Below are 24,443 nucleotides of genomic sequence, written 5' to 3' on the forward strand. Positions count from 1 at the left end.
GTCTTCCAACAATTTTCTAATTTTGGTCCAATATTTTTTTGCAGATGGACACGTCCGCCACAAATGGTAATACGTTCCATATGCCTTTTTATACTTCCAGCACGTTGGTGACCTATTTGAAAACATCTTAGCAAGCCTTGCCAGTGGGAGATGACATCTGTAAAACATTTTCAACTGGTTTTCCTGGAATGCCGATGACATAGTCAATTTTATGTTGTTTCCCACATTTTTTCCATCTCTCCCATTGCACTCTAGAACAAAATAAAATCCATCCAAGATTCAGGGGCTTTTGTGATTTTTCTACTCCTTACCTGAAGTAGAGGTTCAGATAATCCTTCAGCACCAGCACAAAGAGAGGATTCCAAAAAGTCCAAGGACTGCTTTTTAGTCTCTATGAGAAAGATAAACACAACGGGAGCAGATTTAAAGAGAGACAATCCAGTAAAGTGGCATGAAAAATCAGTTAAACGTTGAAAATTCACACCACACAGAAAGAGCTTTTCTTACCTTGCATAGCGCCTTGGCTTTGGTCTTTCTGGAAGTTCTCCCTGAAGAGGAGCTCTTGAGAAGCTCTGAGTGAATCTCTCCTCTCCTTAGGATACTCAGTCACAGCTTCCACGGATTTCTGGACATGATGTGATGCAAGAAACAAAGGAAAAAAACAGAGATTGAAATGAATTATCACACTGCATCTTCAAACTAGGAGCCCCCAATGTGCATTGCTGAAACTCAAAATAGAATTTATTTATTTATTGGATTTGTATACCGCCCCTCTCCGTGGACACGGGGCGGCTAACAACAGGGATAAACACAGCATGTAACAATCCAATACTAAAACAACTAAAAAACCCTTATTTATAAAACCAAACATACATACAAACAAACATATCATGCATAAATTGTAGAGGCCTAGGGGGAAAGAATATCTCAGTTCCCCCATGCCTGACGGCAGAGGTGGGTTTTAAGGAGCTTACGAAAGGCGAGGAGGGTGGGGGCAATTCTAATCTCTGGGGGGAGTTGGTTCCAGAGGGCTGGGGCCGCCACAAAGAAGGCTCTTCCCCTGGGTCCCGCCGAACAACATTGTTTAGTCGACGCGACCCAGAGAAGGCCAACTCTGTGGGATCTAACTGGTCGCTGGGATTGCCCCCAATACATCTGCTGGAAGAATAGAACAAATGCCCCTTAGGAGTAAATAATCCAAGAAAATTCTGCCAGAAAGGAATTGACAAATTCAGAGGGATCCTCTTTAGAGCTGCCATAATTACATTCTCCCACCTGCAAATCTTCTTTAATCTTTTCATCCTCCTGGGTCAGCAAGAAGCCTTCAGCCAGGGACACCGCCTGGGAGCTGGTCTCTGCTCCACACTCCCGCACCCATCTTGCCATCTCTGGGGGAAGGACAGCCAGCAATTGTTCCAGGAGCACCAGGTCCAGCATCTGAGCCTTGGTGTGTTTTTCTGGTTGCAGCCACTGACAGCAAAGCTGGTGAAGCTGAGTGCAAACATCTCGAGGACCCCACCCCTCCCAAAACTGCATTTCTGCGAAGTGGCAGTTTTGGACCTCCGAACTATTGGATGCCTCTTCCTGGCTCTTTTGCCCAGGACTTGACCCGTTCTTCCCACAGCTCCAAGGCTGAGCAGCTGAAGGATCTTTTATAATTTCTGCATCTGCTGGGTGTTGTCCCTCCATCTTCTGTCTGGTCTCTAATCCAGCTCCAAAATGGACCCAAGGATCCCCACAGGTCTTTCTGTTCACAATAGGTCTGGCCAAATTTTCCAAGGCCATTCAGCTCTCTTCCCCGAAAAGATATTTAAGAAGATATTTAAGAAGATATTCCAGAAGAACCGGAAAATATTTCCAGCTTACATACCTGAAATGGAAAACAAATAATTACTAGGGTGATTAATTGAAGTATTGAGCATCTTTATGTTCCCAGCTCTTACCGGCTTGCAAGCTCTTTCATTGTTAACCTCTGCCAAGAATGTATTCCAAACACTGTCTTTGATTTACTAAATAAATGGTCCAAGCAATGGAAACTGCAGTTTAATGTTTCCAAATGCAAAATAATGCACTTGGGGGAAAGGAATCCTCAATCTGAGTATTGCATTGGCAGTTCTGTGTTCGCAAAAACTTCAGAAGAGAAGGATTTAGGGGTAGTGATTTCTGACAGTCTCAAAATGGGTGAGCAGTGTGGTCGGGCAGTATGAAAAGCAAGTAGGATGCTTGGCTGCATAGCTAGAGGTATGATCGAAACATTTACCGTATATACTCGAGTATAAGCCGAGTTTTTTAGCCCCAAAAATAGGCTGAAAAACACAGCCTCGGCTTATATTCGGGTCATTGACAAAGTCACCACACGAGGGCGCCATTGCTTGAGCCAGAGCGAGGAGGCACCAGCTTTTGTCCCCTCTGGCACGCCGTAGTTCCTCTCCCTAACTCAAGCAAAGAAGGCAGCCATTTGCAATGGTGAGTCGGATTAAAAAGGCCCCCTGCTGTCAGATTCTCCTCCCCCTCCTTTGAAAGGATTTAAACTGTTTAAAAAATGGTATTTTGTGGTAGTTGCTGTCCTTGCTTGGATAGGATCTAATAATGTGTTATGAGGCAGAGCTAGACAGGAATTCTTTTTCTATCTGTCTATCTTTCTATCTATCTATTTTTCTATCTATCTATTTTTCTATCTATCTATCTATCTATCTATCTGTATCTATTTCTATCTATCTATCTATCTATCTATTTTTCTATCTGTCTGTCTATCTTTCTATCTATCTGTCTATATCTATCTATCTATCTATCTATCATCTATCTATCTATCTGTATCTATTTCTATCTATCTATTTTTCTATCTAACTATTTTTCTTTCTATCTATCTATCTATCTATCTATCTATCTGTATCTATTTCTATCTATCTATCTATCTATCTATCTATCTATTTTTCTATCTGTCTGTCTGTCTATCTATCTTTCTATCTATATCTATCTATCTATCTATTTTTCTATCTGTCTGTCTGTCTATCTATCTATCTATCTTTCTATCTATATCTATCTATCTATCTATTTCTATCTATCTATCTATCTATTTTTCTGTCTGTCTGTCTGTCTATCTATCTTTCTATCTATATCTATCTATCTATCTATCTATCTATCTATCTATTTTTCTGTCTGTCTGTCTGTCTATCTTTCTATCTATCTATATCTATCTATCTATCTATCTATCTATCTATCTATCTATCTATCTATCTATCTATTTGGTTTTCTATGCTGATAACCTCACAGCAGCTAATGCTGAAGCTCTTCTTTGGATACACTTATTTGTTTGTTTGTTTGTTTGTTTGTTTATTTAATTGGATTTGTATGCAATCCCTCTCCAAGGACTCAGGGTGGCTCACAGCATATATAAAAACAGAACAATAATGTAAATCCAATTAATGATGAGAAGGAATCCAGTTTTGAAGGATTTTAACTCTTAGGTTTTAGCTTTGTTCCTGATCGAGCTACTTTTTTTACTTTTTAATTTATTGTTAATATTGTTAATTTGTTTACCCTCTTTTAAATTTACAGAGCTAGTTTACTGGTTTTCTTTAAAATAAATATTCTAAAACATGTCTCAATTAATGTAATTTTATTGTTTTCCATTTTTATAAGTTACCAGTAGCCACTGCATTTTCTAACCTCGGCTTATACTCGGGTCAATACGTTTTCCCAGTTTTTGTGGCAAAAATTGGTGCCTCGGCTTATACTCGGGTCGGCTTATACTCGAGTATATACGGTAAATATGTTAAAGGGTTAAATAAGGTTCAGGAGGGAAGTGTTTTTAATAGGAAAGTGAACACAAGAACAAGGGGACACAATCTGAAGTTAGTTGGGGGAAAGATCAAAAGCAACATGAGAAAATATTATTTTATTGAAAGAGTAGTAGATGCTTGGAACAAACTTCCAGCAGACGTGGTTGGTAAATCCACAGTAACTGAATTTAAACATGTCTGGGATAAACATATATCCATTGTAAGATAAAATACAGGAAATAGTATAAGGGCAGGCTAGATGGACCATGAGGTCTTTTTCTGCCGTCAGTCTTCTATGTTTCTATGTTTCTTTCCAGCTCTAACCAGGTGCTAACAATGTTCCCAGCTTTTACCGCCTTGCAAGCTCTTTCATTGTTAGTCTCTGCCAAGAATCTATTCTAAACACTTTCTTTGATTATTTTTTTTCCCCATTCTCTATTTGCTCCAAATGTTTCTTTCCAGCCTTAACCAGGTGCTAACAATGTTCCTAGCTTTTACCAGCTTGCAAGCTCTTTCATTGTTAATCTCTGCCAAGAATCTATTTCAAACCGTCTTTGTAGGGTTTTTCCCCCCATTGCTTTATTTGTTCCAGATATTTCTTTCCAGCCCTAACCAGGTGCTATTAATGTACCCAAGATCTTTCATTGTTACTCTCTGTGAAGAATGTATTCCAAACCCAGTCTTTGTACTTTTTCCCCATTGTTTTACTTGCTCTAAATCAGTGTTTCCCAACCATGGCAACTTGAAGATATTTGGACTTCAACTCCCAGAATTCCCCAGCCAGCATTCACTGGCTGGGGAATTCTGGGAGTTGAAGTCCAAATATCTTCAAGTTGCCAAAGTTGGGAAACACTGCTCTAAATGTTTCTTTCCAGCCCTAACCAGGTGCTAAAAATGTACCCAGCTCTTAGCAGCTTTCAAGCTCTTTCACTGTTACTCTCTGCAAAGAAGAACGGTTTCCAAGCCTTAAATCTTTGCAGGGTTTTTTTCCATTGCTCTATTTGTTCAGACTGTTTCTTTCCAGATGCTAACGATGTTCCCAGCTTTTACTAGTTTGCAAGCTCTTTCATTGTTATTCTCTCAGAATTAAAAAAAAAATTAAGCCCTTAACCAGGGGATAAAATAATGTGCTGAAGCTGACCAGGCTAAGGACGCTAGCCAGATGAATACAGTACCTGGTAAGCAGATTCTTTTCCCTATTTTCCTCCCCAAAAACTAAAGTGTGTCTTATATTCCGGTGCAAAATATAGTCGTTAGCTTGATATCTCGGACCACAATATCTCAGGGACCGCCTCCTGCCGCACAAATCCCAGTGACCAGTTAGGTCCCACAGAGTTGGCCTTCTTTGGGTCCCGTCGACTAAACAATGCTGTCTGGCGGGACCCAGGCGAAGAGCCTTCTCTGTGGTGGCCCCGACCTTCTGGAACCAGCTCCCCCCAGGGATTAGGATTGCCCCCACCCTCCTTGCCTTTCGTAAACTTCTTAAAACCCACCTCTGTCATCAGGCATGGGGGAATTGAGACATCTCCCCCGGGCCTATACAGTTTATGCATGGTATGTTTGTGTGTATGTTTTGCTTTTAAATAAGGGGTTCTTAGATATTTTTAAATATTAGATTTGTTACTGCATATTTTGTTTTTATTATTGCTGTGAGCTGCCCCGAGTCTGCGGAGAGGGGCGGCATACAAATCAAATCAAATCAATCAATCAATCAATCTCTACATGTGGAGGAAAATGCACAGAACCCTTCAGGAGAGGACTATCAAACTAGCAGCTTAAGAGCCAAATACACCATGCCATGCCTGATTTAGCAAAGGGTTAGGGTTAAATTACTCTAGGCAGAAACTATACACAAGAACAGTTTTTTTCCAAGCGCCATCACTCTACTAAACAAATAATTCCCTCAACACTGTCAGACTTTCTACTAAATCTGCACTTCTACTAGTTTTTCTCATCATTCCCATCACCCATTTCCTCCCACGTTGACTGTATGACTGTAACTTGTTGCTTACATTCTAAGATTTTTATCAATATTGCTTCTTCATTGCTTATTTGACCCCTATGACAATCATGAAGTGTCCTACTACATGATTCTTGACAAATGTATCCTTGTGTGTCCAATCACACTTGGCCAATAAAATTCTATTCCAAGTAGGATGCTTGGCTGCATAGCTAGAGGTATAACAAGCAGGAAGAGGGAGATTGTGATCCCCTTATATAGAGCGCTGGTGAGACCACATTTGGAATACTGTGTTCCGTTCTGGAGACCTCACCTACAAAAAGATATTGACAAAATTGAACGGGTCCAAAGACGGGCTACAAGAATGGTGGAAGGTCTTAAGCATAAAACGTATCAGGAAAGACTGAATGAACTCAATCTGTATAGTCTGGAAGACAGAAGGAAAAGGGGGGACATGATCGAAACATTTAAATATGTTAAAGGGTTAAATAGGGTTCAGGAGGGAAGTGTTTTTAACAGGAAAGTGAACACAAGAACAAGGGGACACAATCTGAAGTTAGTTGGGGGAAAGATCAAAGGCAACATGAGAAAATATTATTTTACTGAAAGAGTAGTAGATCCTTGGAACAAACTTCCAGCAGACGTGGTTGGGAAATCCACAGTAACTGAATTTAAACATGCCTGGGATAAACATATATCCATTGTAAGATAAAATACAGGAAATAGTATAAGGGCAGACTAGATGGACCATGAGGTCTTTTTCTGCCGTCAGTCTTCTATGTTTCTATGCTCCTTCTTACTATTTCCCACACAACAGCCCTGTAGATTGGGCTGAGAGCTGGCATGGGCTCAAGGCTTTCATGGCAAAGGTTGGGCTAGAAGAAGTTCATCTCCTGCTTTTCAAAGCCTTGTGCTTTCATCACGGAAACAAATGGCTCTCCCTGGCTTAAAGTAATTTAATATCATACCATATAAAAGAGAGATTAGTATTTTTTTTCCTATGGCTGCATTCCTTGCTCCCAACTCGTTGCATGCAAAGCCAGCAGGGGGGACTCCCACCGCTCGCTTCTCTCGGCCTAGGAAGGGGGAGGAGAGGGAAAACCCTTTATGAAAACAAGGCCAAGAAATATGCAAGAAACTGTCCAGGACTCCAGACTGACTTGGAGGCACAAATCTCTTTTTTGCAAAGACGATCTCTCCTCCTCTCCCTCCATGCAAAGCTTTTCACGTCGAAATGGAGGATAAATCCTCTTTTCTTCGACCTTATTCCCTCCCCCCCCCTTGGGGGGCAAAGCAAAGGGCGCGAAGTTTTGCTTTCTTCGATGCATGCAGAGGGGCGGCAGGGGAACATGGGACCCCTGGCTCTCCCCCTCCCCCTCCCCACCACTCCAAGCCAGATGAATGGGAGCCCCCCCACCCCCGCCACTGAACCCCGACTCACGTCTTGCACTCCAAGCCCAGGATTCCCTGCAGCCTCTTCCCTTCCCTGAAAGGCTCACCCGAAGGCGCAACCCGCCTCTGTAGGAAAAGCAGAGAAGCTTTCAGGCCTTTGGTGGAAAATGGCTCGGGTAGGACGCACCTCTTCTTTTCTGGGGGGAAAAAACAGGTTGGCGCATGCTCAGTTCTCTTGTATGGGGGGGCGGGAAGGAGCTATCCGACTCTTGTAGAAAGCCCCCTAGAGGATCCTTGGCGCATTGCGAGGAGACCCTTGGAGGACGTCATGTTTTTCTCTTTTTAATCACCTGCGATCTTGTGAAGATTGATAAAATCTCTTGTGGAGGAGACCCAAAAATCCCTTCCCTGAAGAGCAGCTTCTCTGAAGGGTCTCTATGGATTTCCAGGAGGCGTCAAAAAATGAGCAAAATCCTGTCAAAATACCAGGGGTATGTGTGTGTGTCAAACGAGGAAGGAAAGTCTGTCTATCTATCTATCTATCTATCTATCTATCTATCTATCTATCTATCTATCTATCTATCTATCTATCTATCCATCCATCCATCCATCCATCCATCTATCATCTTTATCTCTCTCTCTCTCTCTCTCTCTCTCTCTATCTATCTATCATCTTTATCTCTCTCTCCCTCTCCCTCTATCTATCTATCATCTTTATCTCTCTCCCTCTCTCTCTCTCTCTCTCTCTCTCTCTATCTATCTATCTATCTATCTATCTATCTATCATCTTTATCTCTCTCTCTCTCTATCTATCTATCATCTTTATCTCTCTCTATCTATCTATCATCTTTATCTCTCTCTCAATCTATCTATCTATCATCTTTATCTCTCTCTCAATCTATCTATCTATCTATCATCTTTATCTCTATGTATCTATCTATCATCTTTATCTCTCTCTCTCTCTCTATCTATCATCTTTATCTCCCTCTCTCTCTATCTATCTATCTATGTATCTATCTATCATCTTTATCTCTCTCTCTCTCTCTTTCTCTCTCTCTATTATCTTTCTCTCTCTCTCTCTCTCATCTTTATCTCTCTCTGTCTCTATCTATCTATCTATCATCTTTATCTCTCTCTCTCTCTCATCTTTATCTCTCTCTCTCTATCATCTTTATCTCTCTCTCTCTCTCTCATCTTTATATATCTCTCTCTACCTACCTACCTACCTACCTACCTATCTATCTAGTTAGTCCAATACACAATAATACACAATGAAGGTTATAGAGGATATAGTAGAGAAGAAATACGAGATATAGGAGAGGCTATAGGACAGGGGGCGGAAGGCACTCTGGTGCGCTTATGTACAGTCCTTACTGACCTCTTAGGAATCTGGAGAGGTCAACCATGGATAGTCTAAGGCTAAAGTGTTGGGGGTTAGGGGATGATACTACGGAGTCCAGTAATGAGTTCCACGCTTCGACAACCCGATTACTAAAGTCGTATTTTTTACAGTCAAGTTTGAGCGGTTAATATCAAGATTGAATCTGTTGTGTGCTCTTGTGTTGTTGTGGTTGAAGCTGAAGTAGTCTTTGACAGGCAGGACATTGCAACATATGATCTTGTGGGCAATACTTAGATCTTGTTTAAGGCGTCTTAGTTCTAGGCTTTCAAGACCCAGGATTGAAAGTCTAGTCTCGTAGGGTATTCTGTTTTTTCTATATCTACTTTTTTGATCCTTCCATGATTTTATACTGTTCAATCAAGTCACCTCTTAAAATGCCGTCTTTCAAGGCTGAAGAGACCAAGGCGTTGCAACCTGGTTTCATAACGGAGGTACTCCATTTCCTTTATCATTTTTGTTGCCTTTTTTTTTTTGCACCTTTTCCAGTTCCATTATATCCTTCTTCAGGTGCGGTGACCAGAACTGTACACAGCACTCCAAGTGTGGTCCCACCATCGATTTGTACAGAGACAATACAACATTTACTGACCTCTCATTCCAATCTCCTTCCTTCCTCCCTCTTCCCATCCCCTTCCTTTTTCACTCACTTCCTGCCTCCCTCTTCCCATCCCCTTCCTTTTTCACTCACTTCCTGCCTCCCTCTTCCCATCCCCTTCCTTTTTCACTCACTTCCTGCCTCCCTCTTCCCATCCCCTTCCTTTTTCACTCACTTCCTGCCTCCCTCTTCCCATCCCCTTCCTTTTTCACGCACTTCCTGCCTCCCTCTTCCCATCCCCTTCCTTTTTCACTCACTTCCTGCCTCCCTCTTCCCATCCCCTTCCTTTTTCACTCACTTCCTGCCTCCCTCTTCCCATCCCCTTCCTTTTTCACTCACTTCCTGTCTCCCTCTTCCCATCCCCTTCCTTTTTCACTCACTTCCTGCCTCCCTCTTCCCATCCCCTTCCTTTTTCACTCACTTCCTGCCTCCCTCTTCCCATCCCCTTCCTTTTTCACTCACTTCCTGCCTCCCTCTTCCCATCCCCTTCCTTTTTCACTCACTTCCTGCCTCCCTCTTCCCATCCCCTTCCTTTTTCACTCACTTCCTGCCTCCCTCTTCCCATCCCCTTCCTTTTTCACTCACTTCCTGTCTCCCTCTTCCCATCCCCTTCCTTTTTCACGCACTTCCTGCCTCCCTCTTCCCATCCCCTTCCTTTTTCACTCACTTCCTGCCTCCCTCTTCCCATCCCCTTCCTTTTTCACTCACTTCCTGCCTCCCTCTTCCCATCCCCTTCCTTTTTCACTCACTTCCTGTCTCCCTCTTCCCATCCCCTTCCTTTTTCACTCACTTCCTGTCTCCCTCTTCCCATCCCCTTCCTTTTTCACTCACTTCCTGTCTCCCTCTTCCCATCCCCTTCCTTTTTCACGCACTTCCTGCCTCCCTCTTCCCATCCCCTTCCTTTTTCACTCACTTCCTGCCTCCCTCTTCCCATCCCCTTCCTTTTTCACTCACTTCCTCCCTCCCTCTTCCCATCCCCTTCCTTTTTCACTCACTTCCTGCCTCCCTCTTCCCATCCCCTTCCTTTTTCACTCACTTCCTGCCTCCCTCTTCCCATCCCCTTCCTTTTTCACGCACTTCCTGCCTCCCTCTTCCCATCCCCTTCCTTTTTCACTCACTTCCTGCCTCCCTCTTCCCATCCCCTTCCTTTTTCACTCACTTCCTGCCTCCCTCTTCCCATCCCCTTCCTTTTTCACTCACTTCCTGCCTCCCTCTTCCCATCCCCTTCCTTTTTCACTCACTTCCTGCCTCCCTCTTCCCATCCCTTTCCTTTTTCACTCACTTCCTGCCTCCCTCTTCCCATCCCCTTCCTTTTTCACTCACTTCCTGCCTCCCTCTTCCCATCCCCTTCCTTTTTCACTCACTTCCTGTCTCCCTCTTCCCATCCCCTTCCTTTTTCACGCACTTCCTGCCTCCCTCTTCCCATCCCCTTCCTTTTTCACTCACTTCCTGCCTCCCTCTTCCCATCCCCTTCCTTTTTCACTCACTTCCTGTCTCCCTCTTCCCATCCCCTTCCTTTTTCACTCACTTCCTGTCTCCCTCTTCCCATCCCCTTCCTTTTTCACTCACTTCCTGTCTCCCTCTTCCCATCCCCTTCCTTTTTCACGCACTTCCTGCCTCCCTCTTCCCATCCCCTTCCTTTTTCACTCACTTCCTGCCTCCCTCTTCCCATCCCCTTCCTTTTTCACTCACTTCCTCCCTCCCTCTTCCCATCCCCTTCCTTTTTCACTCACTTCCTGCCTCCCTCTTCCCATCCCCTTCCTTTTTCACTCACTTCCTGCCTCCCTCTTCCCATCCCCTTCCTTTTTCACGCACTTCCTGCCTCCCTCTTCCCATCCCCTTCCTTTTTCACTCACTTCCTGCCTCCCTCTTCCCATCCCCTTCCTTTTTCACTCACTTCCTGCCTCCCTCTTCCCATCCCCTTCCTTTTTCACTCACTTCCTGCCTCCCTCTTCCCATCCCCTTCCTTTTTCACTCACTTCCTGCCTCCCTCTTCCCATCCCCTTCCTTTTTCACTCACTTCCTGCCTCCCTCTTCCCATCCCCTTCCTTTTTCACGCACTTCCTGCCTCCCTCTTCCCATCCCCTTCCTTTTTCACTCACTTCCTGCCTCCCTCTTCCCATCCCCTTCCTTTTTCACGCACTTCCTGCCTCCCTCTTCCCATCCCCTTTCCTTTCTCACTCACTTCCTGTCTCCCTCTTCCCATCCCCTTCCTTTTTCACGCACTTCCTGCCTCCCTCTTCCCATCCCCTTCCTTTCTCACTCACTTCCTGTCTCCCTCTTCCCATCCCCTTCCTTTTTCACTCACTTCCTGCCTCCCTCTTCCCATCCCCTTCCTTTTTCACTCACTTCCTGCCTCCCTCTTCCCATCCCCTTCCTTTTTCACGCACTTCCTGCCTCCCTCTTCCCATCCCCTTCCTTTCTCACTCACTTCCTGTCTCCCTCTTCCCATCCCCTTCCTTTTTCACTCACTTCCTGCCTCCCTCTTCCCATCCCCTTCCTTTTTCACTCACTTCCTGCCTCCCTCTTCCCATCCCCTTCCTTTTTCACGCACTTCCTGCCTCCCTCTTCCCATCCCCTTCCTTTTTCACGCACTTCCTGCCTCCCTCTTCCCATCCCCTTCCTTTTTCACTCACTTCCTGCCTCCCTCTTCCCATCCCCTTCCTTTTTCACTCACTTCCTGCCTCCCTCTTCCCATCCCCTTCCTTTTTCACTCACTTCCTGCCTCCCTCTTCCCATCCCCTTCCTTTTTCACTCACTTCCTGTCTCCCTCTTCCCATCCCCTTCCTTTTTCACTCACTTCCTGCCTCCCTCTTCCCATCCCCTTCCTTTTTCACTCACTTCCTGCCTCCCTCTTCCCATCCCCTTCCTTTTTCACTCACTTCCTGCCTCCCTCATTCTCATTCCCATCTCATTCCTTCCCTCCATTCCCAGGAAGGTTCAAGGGGAGGGGGAGAGTGTATAAGAGCTGCCAACTGCTGTGGCTTTCGAAGGTAGTGGCAGGGGGCATCCCGATGAAAAGGAAAGCACTTGGGGGCACAGTGCCAGCTGCGACGTCACCACCCGCCACTAGGGCTTCTACTGCCTCCATGGCACACTCAGCACTCTGGACTTTGCACGCTCAGCACTTCCTCTGTACGCAGCTGGGGTAGTGTCCAGCTGGAGTGGGCTGAGATGGCAGGGAATGGCCATACAATCTGTCCATCCATCACCCTGGAGGGAGAGGAATTATTGACCTCCTCAGAGAGGGTCCACAACTTGGGCATCCTCCTCAGTCCACAGCTCACATTAGAGAAACATCTTTCAGCTGTGGTGAGGGGGCTGTTTGCCCAGGTTTGCCTGCCCTCATCACCTCGAGGTTCGACTACTGTAATGCTCTCTACATGGGGCTACCTTTGAAAAGTGTTCGGAAACTTCAGATCGTGCAGAATGCAGCTGCGAGAGCAATCATGGGCTTTCCCAGGTATGCCCATGTCACACCAACACTCCGCAGTCTGCATTGGTTGCCGATCAGTTTCCGGTCACAATTCAAAGTGCTGGTTATGACCTATAAAGCCCTTCATGGCATCGGGCCACAATATTTCCGAGACCGCCTTCTGCTGCATGAATCCCAGCGACCGGATAGGTCCCACAGAGTTGGCCTTCTCCGGGTCCCGTCGACTAAACAATGTCGTCTGGTGGGACCCAGGGGAAGAGCCTTCTCTGTGGCGGCCCCGACCCTCTGGAACCAGCTCCCCCTGGAGATTAGGATTGCCCCCACCCTCCTTGTCTTTTGCAAACTCCTTAAAACCCACCTCTGCTGTCAGGCATGGGGGAATTGAGACATCTCCCCCAGGGCTATATAGTTTTAGGTATGGTATGCTTGTGTTATATGTTCTTTTAAATAATGGGTTTTTAGATTTTTAAATATTAGATTTGTTCTCTGTACATTGTTTTATTATTGTTGTGAGCCGCCCCGAGTCTGCGGAGAGGGGCGGCATACAAATCTAAATAATAATAATAATAATAATAATAATAATAATAATAATAATAATAATAATAATAATGTCTCTAGTGTGGCCCTGTGAGCCACTTCTAGGCTCATCGCGGGCAATTCTCCCCCACATTGTTTGTGTTATGTCAAAGACAGAGAGGCGACAAACCAACGGTGAGCAACATTTATTTAAAGAAGGAACTTGACAGGAATCAGCTGCCTGACAACAGGGCATCTTTATTTATAAGGGAACAGCATTTGTAACAATAACCAGCAACCAATCAACAGCTTGGCTTTTCCCTCTTAAACTTTTACCCAATCAGGAAACATCACTACAGTTTGTGTTTGGTTTTTTTAATGTATCTTCCATATTTTCTTTCAAAATAAAACGTCTCCACAATTTGTAATCCGTAACAGGAGAAACCATCTAGAATCCACTACTACTGATAACTGTAGTAGTACTGTAACCTTTCGGGGGGAACGGGGAGGGAGAGAAGATAATTCCATACACAGCTCCATTTGTGGAAGTAGCTGGCTTGTGCACCTGCCACTCACCCAAATGGAGCTTCACACATCAGCGTGAGTGCCTGCCAATTGCACAAGTGTAGCTACATGGGAACACACTCACCCACTGCTTGTACAGCCTAGTTCTAAACAAGCACTTGTGGTTTGGTGACTCCTGGTTTAAAAAGAACCCATGAGAAATTGGTGGAATCCAATATTCTGGATACGGCAATCAGAACTCTCACCAGAGTCTTCCTCATACAAGCAGGGATGGAGAAGGTAGAACAGCCAGATAAAGGGAAAGGCCCAATATCAGAACAGAAATATTCAGGCAACAGCAAGAGGAATCAGATAACCTCTAACAAAGTTGTGAGGGTTTTTTTTCTTTTTAAACTAAAACATAATTGTATAACAACAACAATAATAATAATAATAATAATAATAATAATAATAATAATAATAATTTATTAGATTTGTATGCCGCCCCTCTCCGAAGACTCGGGGCGGCTCACAACAATAATAAAAACAATGTTACAGTGGAACAAATCTAATATTAAAAGAGAAAAAAAACATATAAAACCCCATCATTTAAAACCAAACAACGCATGCATACCAAACATAAAATATAAAAGCCTGGGGAAGGTGTCTCAGTTCCCCCAGGCCTGGCGATATAGGTGGGTCTTGAGTAATTTACGAAAGACAAGGAGGTTGGGGGCAGTTCTAATCTCCGGGGGGAGTTGATTCCAGAGGGCTGGGGCCGCCACAGAGAAGGCTCTTCCCCTGGGGCCCACCAAACGACATTGTTTAGTCGACGGGACCCAGAGAAGGCCAACTCTGTGGGACCTTATCGGTCGCTGGGATTCATGCGGTAGCAGGCGGTTCCAGAGGTACTCTGGTCCAATGCCATGTAGGGCTTTAAATGTGATAATTGTGTGTAGTATTCTAGAATATTGGAAATAATACAATGAAAAACAATCAGGAATATTTCTACTTGTAGAAAAGGCCTTTATCTATTTGGACTTAACAAAAACTACAAGTAGGATTAGGGATCCACACTGTTCAGGTTTGCGCAAGAAAGGCAATTTATTCACGCACATCTAAGAAGATCCACAGATTATCTGGATTATTACTCAAATGGTCCTTGCATGATATTTTAGGCAACTATAGACCGTCCTCGATTTACTAATTCATGCAGTGATTATTCAAAGTTTTAGAAACACTGAAAAATGTGAATTATGACCATTTTCCGCACTTTTGACCACTGCAGCATCCTGATGGTCATCACCTGATCAAACTTCAGATTCCTGGCAACCGATTCATGTCAGCTGCAGTGTCCCTGGATCATGTGATCATCTTTTGTGAGCTTCTGACAAGCAAATCCAATGATGGGAGCCAGTTAGTATTACTAACTTAACAACTACAGCGGTTCGCTTAAAAAAATGTGGCAAGGAAAGTCGTAAAATGGGGCAAAACTCACTAAATAACCGTTTCGCCGAGCAACAGAAGCACAATTGCAGCCATACACCAAGAACTACAGTGATACCTCGTCTTACAAACTTAATTGGTTCCGGGACGAGGTTCTTAAGGTGAAAAGTTTGTAAGACGAAACAGTGTTTCCCATAGGAATCAATGGAAAAGCGATTAATGCATGCAAGCCCAAAATTCACCCCTTTTGCCAGCCGAAGCGCCCGTTTTTGCACTGCTGGGAATCCCCTGAGGCTCCCCTCCATAGGAAACCCCACCTCTGGACTTCTGTGTTTTTGCGATGCTGCAGGGGAATCCCAGCAGCACAAAAACGGGTGTTTCGCTGGCAACGGAAGTCCGGAGGTGGGGTTTCACATGGAGGGGAGCCTCAGGGGAATCCCAGCAGTGCAAAAACGGGTGCTGCGCTGGCAACGGAAGTCCGGAGGTGGGGTTTCACATGGAGGGGAGCCTCAGGGGAATCCCAGCAGTGCAAAAACGGGTGCTGCGCTGGCAACGGAAGTCCGGAGGTGGGGTTTCACATGGAGGGGAGCCTCAGGGGAATCCCAGCAGTGCAAAAACGGGTGCTGCGCTGGCAACGGAAGTCCGGAGGTGGGGTTTCACATGGAGGGGAGCCTCAGGGGAATCCCAGCAGCGCAAAAACGGGTGCTTCGCTGGCAACGGAAGTCCAGAGGTGGGATTTCACATGGAGGGGAGCCTCAGGGAAATCCCAGCAGTGCAAAAACGGGTGCTTCGCTGGCAACGGAAGTCCGGAGGTGGGGTTTCACATGGAGGGGAGCCTCAGGGGAATCCCAGCAGTGCAAAAACGGGTGCTTCGCTGGCAACGGAAGTCCAGAGGTGGGGTTTCACATGGAGGGGAGCCTCAGGGAAATCCCAGCAGTGCAAAAATGGGTGCTTCGCTGGCAACGGAAGTCCGGAGGTGGGGTTTCACATGGAGGGGAGCCTCAGGGGAATCCCAGCAGCGCAAAAACGGGTGCTTCGCTGGCAACGGGAGTCCAGAGGCGGGGCATCCCAGCGGCGGCGGTGGGTTTGTAAGGTGAAAATAGTTTGTAAGAAGAGGCAAAAAAATCTTAAACCCCGGGTTTGTATCTCGAAAGGTTTGTATGACGAGGCGTTTGTAAGATGAGGTATCACTGTACATGCATTTCTATTGGAGCTCTCTCCACAATTCCTTTATTGATATGGGTTCTCCTGTGTGTGGATGCTTCTCTGGCGAGTAAAAGCGTTACTCCTTACAAAGTTCCACTCCATGCAATCATATGGCTTTTTTCTCTAATGTGTCTGTTTTTATGGGTCATGAGATCACAAGTCCTTTTAAAGCAATCTCCACATTCCACACATTTATAAGGTCTTCCTCCTGCGTGGATCCTCTTGTGGGAATTGAGATCCTTACTACGAGCAAAGGTCTTTCCACACTCCATGCATTTATAAGGGCTTTCCCCTGTGTGGATCCTCTTGTGGGAATTAAGGTCACTACTACGAGTAAAGCTCTTTCCACACTCCACGCATTTATAAGGTCTTTCTCCTGTGTGGATCCTCTTGTGGGATTTAAGGTAACTGCCACAAATAAAGGTCTTTCCACACTCCGTGCATTCATAAGGTCTTTCTCCTTTGTGGTTCATTTGATGAGTAATAAAAGAACGGTGGTAACAGAAGGTCTTTCCACACTCCATGCATTGATACGGCTTCTCGCCTGTGTGGATCCTCTTGTGAGCATTAAGGTTGCCACTCTTCCTAAAACCCTTTCCACACTCCATGCATCGATACGGCTTCTCTCCTGTGTGGATCAAATTGTGGGATTTCAGGCTACTGCTAGAAGTAAAGGTCTTTCCACACTGCATGCATTTATAAGGCCTTTCTCCTCTGTGTTTCCTTTCGTGCTTTCTCAGAGAGTGGACATCACAGAAGGTCTTTCCACACTCCCGGCACGTGGTTGGATTGGATTTATTGAAACTGTTTCCACAGTCCATGGACTTATATGTTCTTTCTCCTTGGTCAATGATTGTACGATAAGGAAGCCAACTGACCAGAGGAAAACCATTGTTAATTCCACTTTGTGATGGCTTCGTTTCAACATTCTTTGTATGCGTCCGATCATCAAATTTCCTTTCCCTTCCTCTCGAATGGATCGCTTGGTGTCCCTGCTTGCAATTCTTATTCTGTTGCCTATTAAAGCCTTTGAAAAAGAAAAAGGGAAAATTGTATATTTTTATTCCAATAGGATTGGATCACAGCCCTGAACTAATCGGTGACCTGGGACAATTCCATGGTGCCACAAACACCTGAAGTATATTGGACACCGTATCATGCCTATTAACCTATCTATCTATCTATCTATCTATCTATCTATCTATCTATCTATCTATCTATCTATCTATCTATTAATCTATCTATCTATCTATTTATCAACCTATCTATCTATCTATCAATCTATCTATCTATCTATCTATCTATTAACCTATCTATCTATCTATTAATCTATCTATTAATCTATCTATTAATCTATCTATCTATCTATCTATCTATCTATTAATCTATCTATCTATCTATCTATCTATCTATCTATCTATCTATTAATCTATCTATCTATCTATTTATCAACCTATCTATCTATCTATCAATCTATCTATCTATCTATCTATCTATTAACCTATCTATCTATCTATTAATCTATCTATTAATCTATCTATTAATCTATCTATCTATCTATCTATCTATCTATTAATCTATCTATCTATCTATCAACCTATCTATCTATCTATCTATCTATCTATCTATTAATCTATCTATCTATCTATTAACCTATCTATCTATCTATTAACCTATCTATCTATCTATTAATCTATCTATTAATCTATCTATCTATCTATCTATCTATTAATCTATCTATCTAACTATCTATCTATTAATCTATCTATCTATCTATCTATTAATCTATCTATCTATCTATTAATCTATCTATCTATTAATCTATCTATCTATCTATCAACCTATCTATCAACCTATCTATCTATCTATCTATCTATCTATCTATTAATCTATCTATCTATTAATCTATCTATCTATCTATCTATCTATCTATCAACCTATCTATCAACCTATCTATCAACCTATCTATCTATCTATCTATCTATCTATCTATCTATCTATCTATCTATCTATCTATCTATCTATCTATTAATCTATCTATCTATTAATCTATCTATCTATCTATCTATTAACCTATCTATCTATCTATCTATCTATCTATTAATCTATCTATCTATCTATCTATCTATTAATCTATCTATCTATCTATTAATCTATCTATCTATCTATCTATTAACCTATCTATCTATCTATTAATCTATCTATCTATCTATCTATCTATTAATCTATCTATCTATCTATCTATCTATCTATCTATCTATCTAACTATCTATCTATTAATCTATCTATCTATTAATCTATCTATCTATCTAACTATCTATCTATTAACCTATCTATCTATCTATCTATTAATCTATCTATCTATCTATTAATCTATCTATCTATCTATCTATCTATCTATCTATCAACCTATCTATGTATCTATCTATCTATCTATCTATCTATCTATTAATCTATCTATCTATTAATCTATCTATCTATCTATTAATCTATCTATCAACCTATCTATCAACCTATCTATCTATCTATCTATCTATCTATCTATCTATCTATTAATCTATCTATCTATTAATCTATCTATCTATCTATCTATTAATCTATCTATCTATCTATTAACCTATCTATCTATCTATCTATCTATCTATTAATCTATCTCTCTATCTCTCTATCTATTAATCTATCTATCTATCTATCAATCAATCTATCTATCTATCTATCTATCTAACTATCTATCTATCTATTAACCTATCTATCTATCTATCTATCTATCTATCTATCTATCTATCTATCTATCATCTATCTATTAATCTATCTATATCTATCTATCTATTAATCTATCTATCTATCTATCTATCTATCTATCTATCTATCTATCTATCTATCTATCAACCTATCTATCAACCTATCTATCAACCTATCTATCTATCTATCTATCTATCTATCTATCTATCTATCTATCTATCTATCTATCTATCTATCTATCTAATCAGATTTGTATGCCGCCCCTCTCCGCAGACTCGGGGCGGCTCACAGCAATAATAATGCAATGTAAACAAATCTAATACTTAAGTTAATTTAAAAAATTTAGAAACCAATCATACACACTAGCATACCATGCATAAATTTTATAAACCTAGGGGGAGAGAAAGTATCAATTCCCCCATGCCTGACGACAGAGGTGGGTTTTAAGGAGCTTACGAAAGGCTAGGAGGGTGGGGGCAACTCTGATATCTGGGGGGAGTTGGTTCCAAAGGGTCGGGGCCGCCACAGTGAAGGCTCTTCCCCTGGGTCCCGCCAAACAACATTGTTTAGTTGACGGGACCCGGAGAAGGCCAACTCTGTGGGACCTAACTGGTCGCTGGGATTGTCTGCAGAGCAGCCTCTTTGAATGGCAAAGGGAATTTCTGGATGGCAGTAACTCCCCGCCCTCAACTTAAAGACTAAAGCCAAACTCAGCACACAAGTGGGCATATCTCTAAGAAGGGAACATTCCTCCAAGGACTCATCTGGAAGATGAGGGCCATCAGGAACCCAGTGACCAGGTTCAGGATAGGCCACACCATCCCAGCATGAAGCCTGCGGGAGTTGAGATACAACCCCTCCCCCCTCCCCAGGCTTATATAGTTTATGTATGATATGCTTGTGTTGTATGGTTTTAATGATGGGGTTTAGATGTTTTTTAAATATTAGATTTGTTATATTGTACTATTGTTGTTGCGAGCCGCCCCACGTCTGCAGAGAGGGGCGGCATACATAGAAACATAGAAGTCTGACGGCAGAAAAAGACCTCATGGTCCATCTAGTCTGCCCTTATACTATTTCCTGTATTTTATCTTAAGATGGATCTATGTTTATCCCAGGCATGTTTAAATTCAGTTAATGTGGATTTATCTACCACGTCTGCTGGAAGTTTGTTCCAAGGATCTACTACTCCTTCAGTCAAATAATATTTTCTCATATTGCTTTTGATCTTTCCCCCAACTAACTTCAGATTGTGTCCCCTTGTTCTTGTGTTCACTTTCCTATTAAAAACACTTCCCTCCTGGACTTTATTTAACCCTTTAATATATTTAAATGTTTCGATCATGTCCCCCCTTTTCCTTCTGTCCTCCAGACTATACAGATTGAGTTCATTAAGTCTTTCCTGATACGTTTTATGCTTAAGACCTTCCACCATTCTTGTAGCCCGTCTTTGAACCTGTTCAGTTTTGTCAATATCTTTTTGTAGGTGAGGTCTCCAGAACTGAACACAGTATTCCAAATGTGGTCTCACCAGCATTCTATGTAGCGGGATCATAATCTAATCTAATAAATCTAATTAATAATAATAATAATAATAATAATAAATTATTATTGTTGTTGTTATTATTATTATTATTATATTATTATTATTATTATTATTATTATAATTATTATAATTATGCCTGTCGCTCAGAACCTTGCTAATGTCTTCCATGAAATCTGTATTTTAAGAGCAGAAAGCATTTTTTAAAAATAAAAATCTTTATGTAAAAAGTCAGGCTATGCATTTTTTCAATTTTTCAAATTTCAGGTTCACCTGTGGTCAATTTAATTGATTGGATGAGATTTGGAAAGACACACAGCTCTCCCCAGAAGGCCTCACAGCTGAGAATCCATTTGGTAAGCAGACCAAAAGCCATGAGGTCAAAGAAACAGCCTCATACGTCCCTGCGACCAATTAGGGCCCACAGGGTTGGCCTTCTCCGGGTCCAACCAGCCAAACAATGTCATTGGCAGTACCGTGGGGGAGGGCCTTCTCTGTGGTGGTGCCAGCTCTCTGGAACCACCTGCCCCCAGAGAACCGTACCGCCACCACCCTCCTGGCCTTCTGGAAAGTTGCAAAAACCTGGCTCTGCCGCCAGTCCTGGGGCTGTTGAGCATTAACACCTAGCTCCAGCCAAGAAAAAATGAATGCTTTTATTTCAGGGCTTTTATATTGTTTTTATCTGTTGTACGCTCCCCAGAGTCCGGTAGGAGTTGGGCGGCTCATAACTTTAATAAATTAAATTAAACTGCCTGCAGAGCTGAAAGGCAGGATTATTGCAAAGGAATGGATCTGGGGAAGGCTACCCTAAAATTTCTGCTGCATTGAAGGTTCCCAAGAGCAAAATGGACTCCCTAATTCTCAAATGGAAGATGTTTGGCACAACCAGGACTCTTCCAAAAGTTGGTTCCCCAATCAAACTGAACAATCGGGGTAGAAGGGCCTTGGTAGGAGACGTGACCAAGAACCCAATTATCACTCTGACTGAGCTCCAGAAATTCTGGTTGGAAATGGGACAGCAGAAGTCGCCTGCAGTACTACATAGAAACATAGAAGATTGATGGCAGAAAAAGACCTCATGATTCATCTAGTCTGCCCTTATACTATTTTTTGTAGTATATGGATGGATATATGTTTATCCCAGGCATGTTTAAATTCAGTTAGTGTGGATTTACCAACGTCTGCTGGAAGTTTGTTCCAAGGATCTATTACTCTTTCAGTAAAATAATATTTTCTCATGTTGCTTTGGATCTTTCCAACTAACTTCAGATTGTGTCCCCTTGTTCTTGTGTTCACTTTCCTATTAAAAACACTTCCCTCCTGGACCTTATTTAACCCTTTGACATATTTAAATGTTTCGATCATGTCCCCCCTTTTCCTTCTGTCCTCCAGACTATACAGATTGAGTTCATTAAGTCTTTCCTGATACGTTTTATGCTTAAGACCTTCCACCATTCTTGTAGCCCGTCTTTGGACCCGTTCAATTTTGTCAATATCTTTTTGTAGGTGAGGTCTCCAGAACTGAACACAGTATTCCGAATGTGGTCTCACCAGCCAAAGGACTGAGTGAAATTATCTGAATACTTATGCCAATGTGATATTTCATTTTTTTTCTTTTTAATAATTATGCAGACATTTCTAAGATTCTGCTTTCACTTTGTCATTATTGGGTTTTGTGGTTAGCTCTGGCCCAGCTCCTGCCCCAAGGACTGTGGATGTGGGGGAGACATCCACATGCTGCAGGCCTGTTTTGCTCCCGGTGGAATCTGCTGATGAAGGCTCCTCTGACCAAGAAGACATGAGTGACAGGAAGGAGGAGAGTGTGGCAGACAGCTCAGAAGGAGATCAATTATCTAGCTCCTCCTTGCATTCGGAACAAGAGTTAATGATACAGCCACGCATGCGGAGAGCGATGCATAGGCAGCAACAACTGAGAGATTATTATCAAAGAAAATGAGGCCACCTGTGGTTGGGTGGGGCTGTGGTAATTAGTGAGGCTGCTATAAAGAGCACCCTGTGGGTTTGGCCATTGTGGAGGATTATCTGATCGTTGTGTTTTGTGCCTGCCTTGCTGACTTCGACCTTGGTGTGTTGCTTTTTCCCCGTTTTGAAACTAAACCAGAGCAAAGTGTGTTTCACTTTGTGAAAGAAGAAGGATTGTGACTTGCCTCACAGCTGCAAGCTAAGTATCACAGAACTGATAAGGGACTTGTATAAATTACCAGTTTGTTTGGAGACCAGTGCTCTAGGCTATACCAAAAGAGGGCTTGGTTTAAGTGAATTTTCATTATAAAGAACATTGTTTTGAATTTTCAAACGTGTGTGTGTCTGAAATTTGTACCTGTGAATTTTTGGGAGAAGTCTACCAGAGAGCCCGACAGAACATTGGGTATTGAATGTAGATTAAGGGGGAAAAAGTGAATTTCAACAATTGTAGTAACATGGTGCAGCTGTCAGGCCGAAGTCTTCATGTGCAGTTAGAGAGTTCAGCCTGACACAACACAAGGGGGGGATGGGAGAGGTAGTGAGTAGTCAGAGGGAAAAGTTACTAGACACAACCAAAGATTCCTTTCTCCAAGCCAAGGCCACCGTTTGTTCTGCCTCAACTGAAGAGAAGAGGAAGTTGATAAGCCCCCTGCACACAGACTGGCTCTCGTGATGAACTTGTGGGTGTGGGGGATGTAAGGTGAACTTAACCTAGGTGGGATTCTGGGAAGGATTCAGAATCGGAATGACAATGGCATAGCTAACAATACAATACAATACAATACTCAGATTGAGGATTCCTTTTCCCCAAAATGTAAAATAATGCACTTGGGGAAAAGGAATCCTCAATCTGAGTATTGTATTGGCAGTTCTGTGTTAGCAAATACTTCAAAAGAAAAGGATTTAGGGGTAGTGATTTCTGACAGTATCAAAATGGGTGAACAGTGGAGTCAGGCGGTAGGGAAAGCAAGTAGGATGCTTGGCTGCATAGCTAGAGGTATAACAAGCAGGAAGAGGGAGATTATGATCCCGCTATATAGAATGCTGGTGAGACCACATTTGGAATACTGTGTTCAGTTCTGGAGACCTCACCTACAAAAAGATATTGACAAAATTGAGCGGGTCCAAAGACAGGCTGCAAGAATGGTGGAAGGTCTTAAGCATAAAACGTATCAGGAAAGACTTAATGAACTCAATCTGTATAGTCTGGGGGACAGAAGGAAAAGGGGGGACATGATCAAAACATTTAAATATATTAAAGGGTTAAATAAGGTTCAGGAGGGAAGTGTTTTTAATAGGAAAGTGAACACAAGAACAAGGGGACACAATCTGAAGTTAGTTGGGGGAAAGATCAAAAGCAACATGAGAAAATATTATTTTACTGAAAGAGTAGTAGATCCTTGGAACAAACTTCCAGCAGACGTGGTAGATAAATCCACAGTAACTGAATTTAAACATGCCTGGTATAAACATATATCCATCCTAAGATAAAATACAGGAAATAGTATAAGGGCAGACTAGATGGACCATGATGTTTTTTTCTGCCGTCAGTCTTCTATGTTTCTATGTTTCTAACATGGTTCTGTTAATAAATCCAGCTCTGATTGACAGAATTGGACTGGGACTTGGTTTATTTCTCAGATGCTATTTGTAACGCTGACAACAGCACAACAAAATTGACAAAAGTAAAGAGGGCCTGAATACATTCCAAATGCACTGTAAATAAATGACCCCCCCCCCCCAAAATAAATAACATTTAACTCTCTTCTATTTCTGAGCACAGAAAGGGGTCCTTACCCAGAGAAAACAAATTCATGGAATTCTCCAGCATGACTTCTCCGTGGAGGGCTTTCTGGTCAGCATCCAGTTGGGACCACTCCTCCTTGGAGAAATACACGGCCACTTCCTCAAAAGACACAACACCCTGAACAAG

At 42.7% G+C, this 24,443-nt stretch overlaps 1 protein-coding gene across 3 annotated transcripts in view; it reads right to left on the reverse strand.

Moving 5' to 3' along the window:
* The window catches only part of LOC139159904 (zinc finger protein 665-like), a 37,688-nt gene that overhangs the window by 7,446 nt on the left and 5,799 nt on the right, over window positions 1–24,443 (reverse strand). Inside the window, exons 1-4 of one of the 3 annotated variants that reach the window (XM_070737355.1) lie at window positions 7,242–7,375; window positions 1,276–1,870; window positions 508–625; window positions 312–391 (exon numbers count right to left, since the gene is read on the reverse strand). In XM_070737355.1, coding sequence (XP_070593456.1) covers window positions 312–391; window positions 508–625; window positions 1,276–1,785 — 708 coding nt within the window. In that variant the 5' untranslated portion in view covers window positions 1,786–1,870; window positions 7,242–7,375. Of the gene's footprint in view, window positions 1–311; window positions 392–507; window positions 626–1,275; window positions 1,871–7,183; window positions 7,376–16,427; window positions 17,267–24,307; window positions 24,435–24,443 lie in introns of those variants that run through there. The other 2 variants (XM_070737354.1, XM_070737356.1) reach the window with 2 other exon arrangements.

This window comes from Erythrolamprus reginae, chromosome 2, assembly GCF_031021105.1.
Source record: "Erythrolamprus reginae isolate rEryReg1 chromosome 2, rEryReg1.hap1, whole genome shotgun sequence".
Classification (NCBI taxonomy): Eukaryota; Metazoa; Chordata; class Lepidosauria; order Squamata; family Dipsadidae; genus Erythrolamprus; species Erythrolamprus reginae.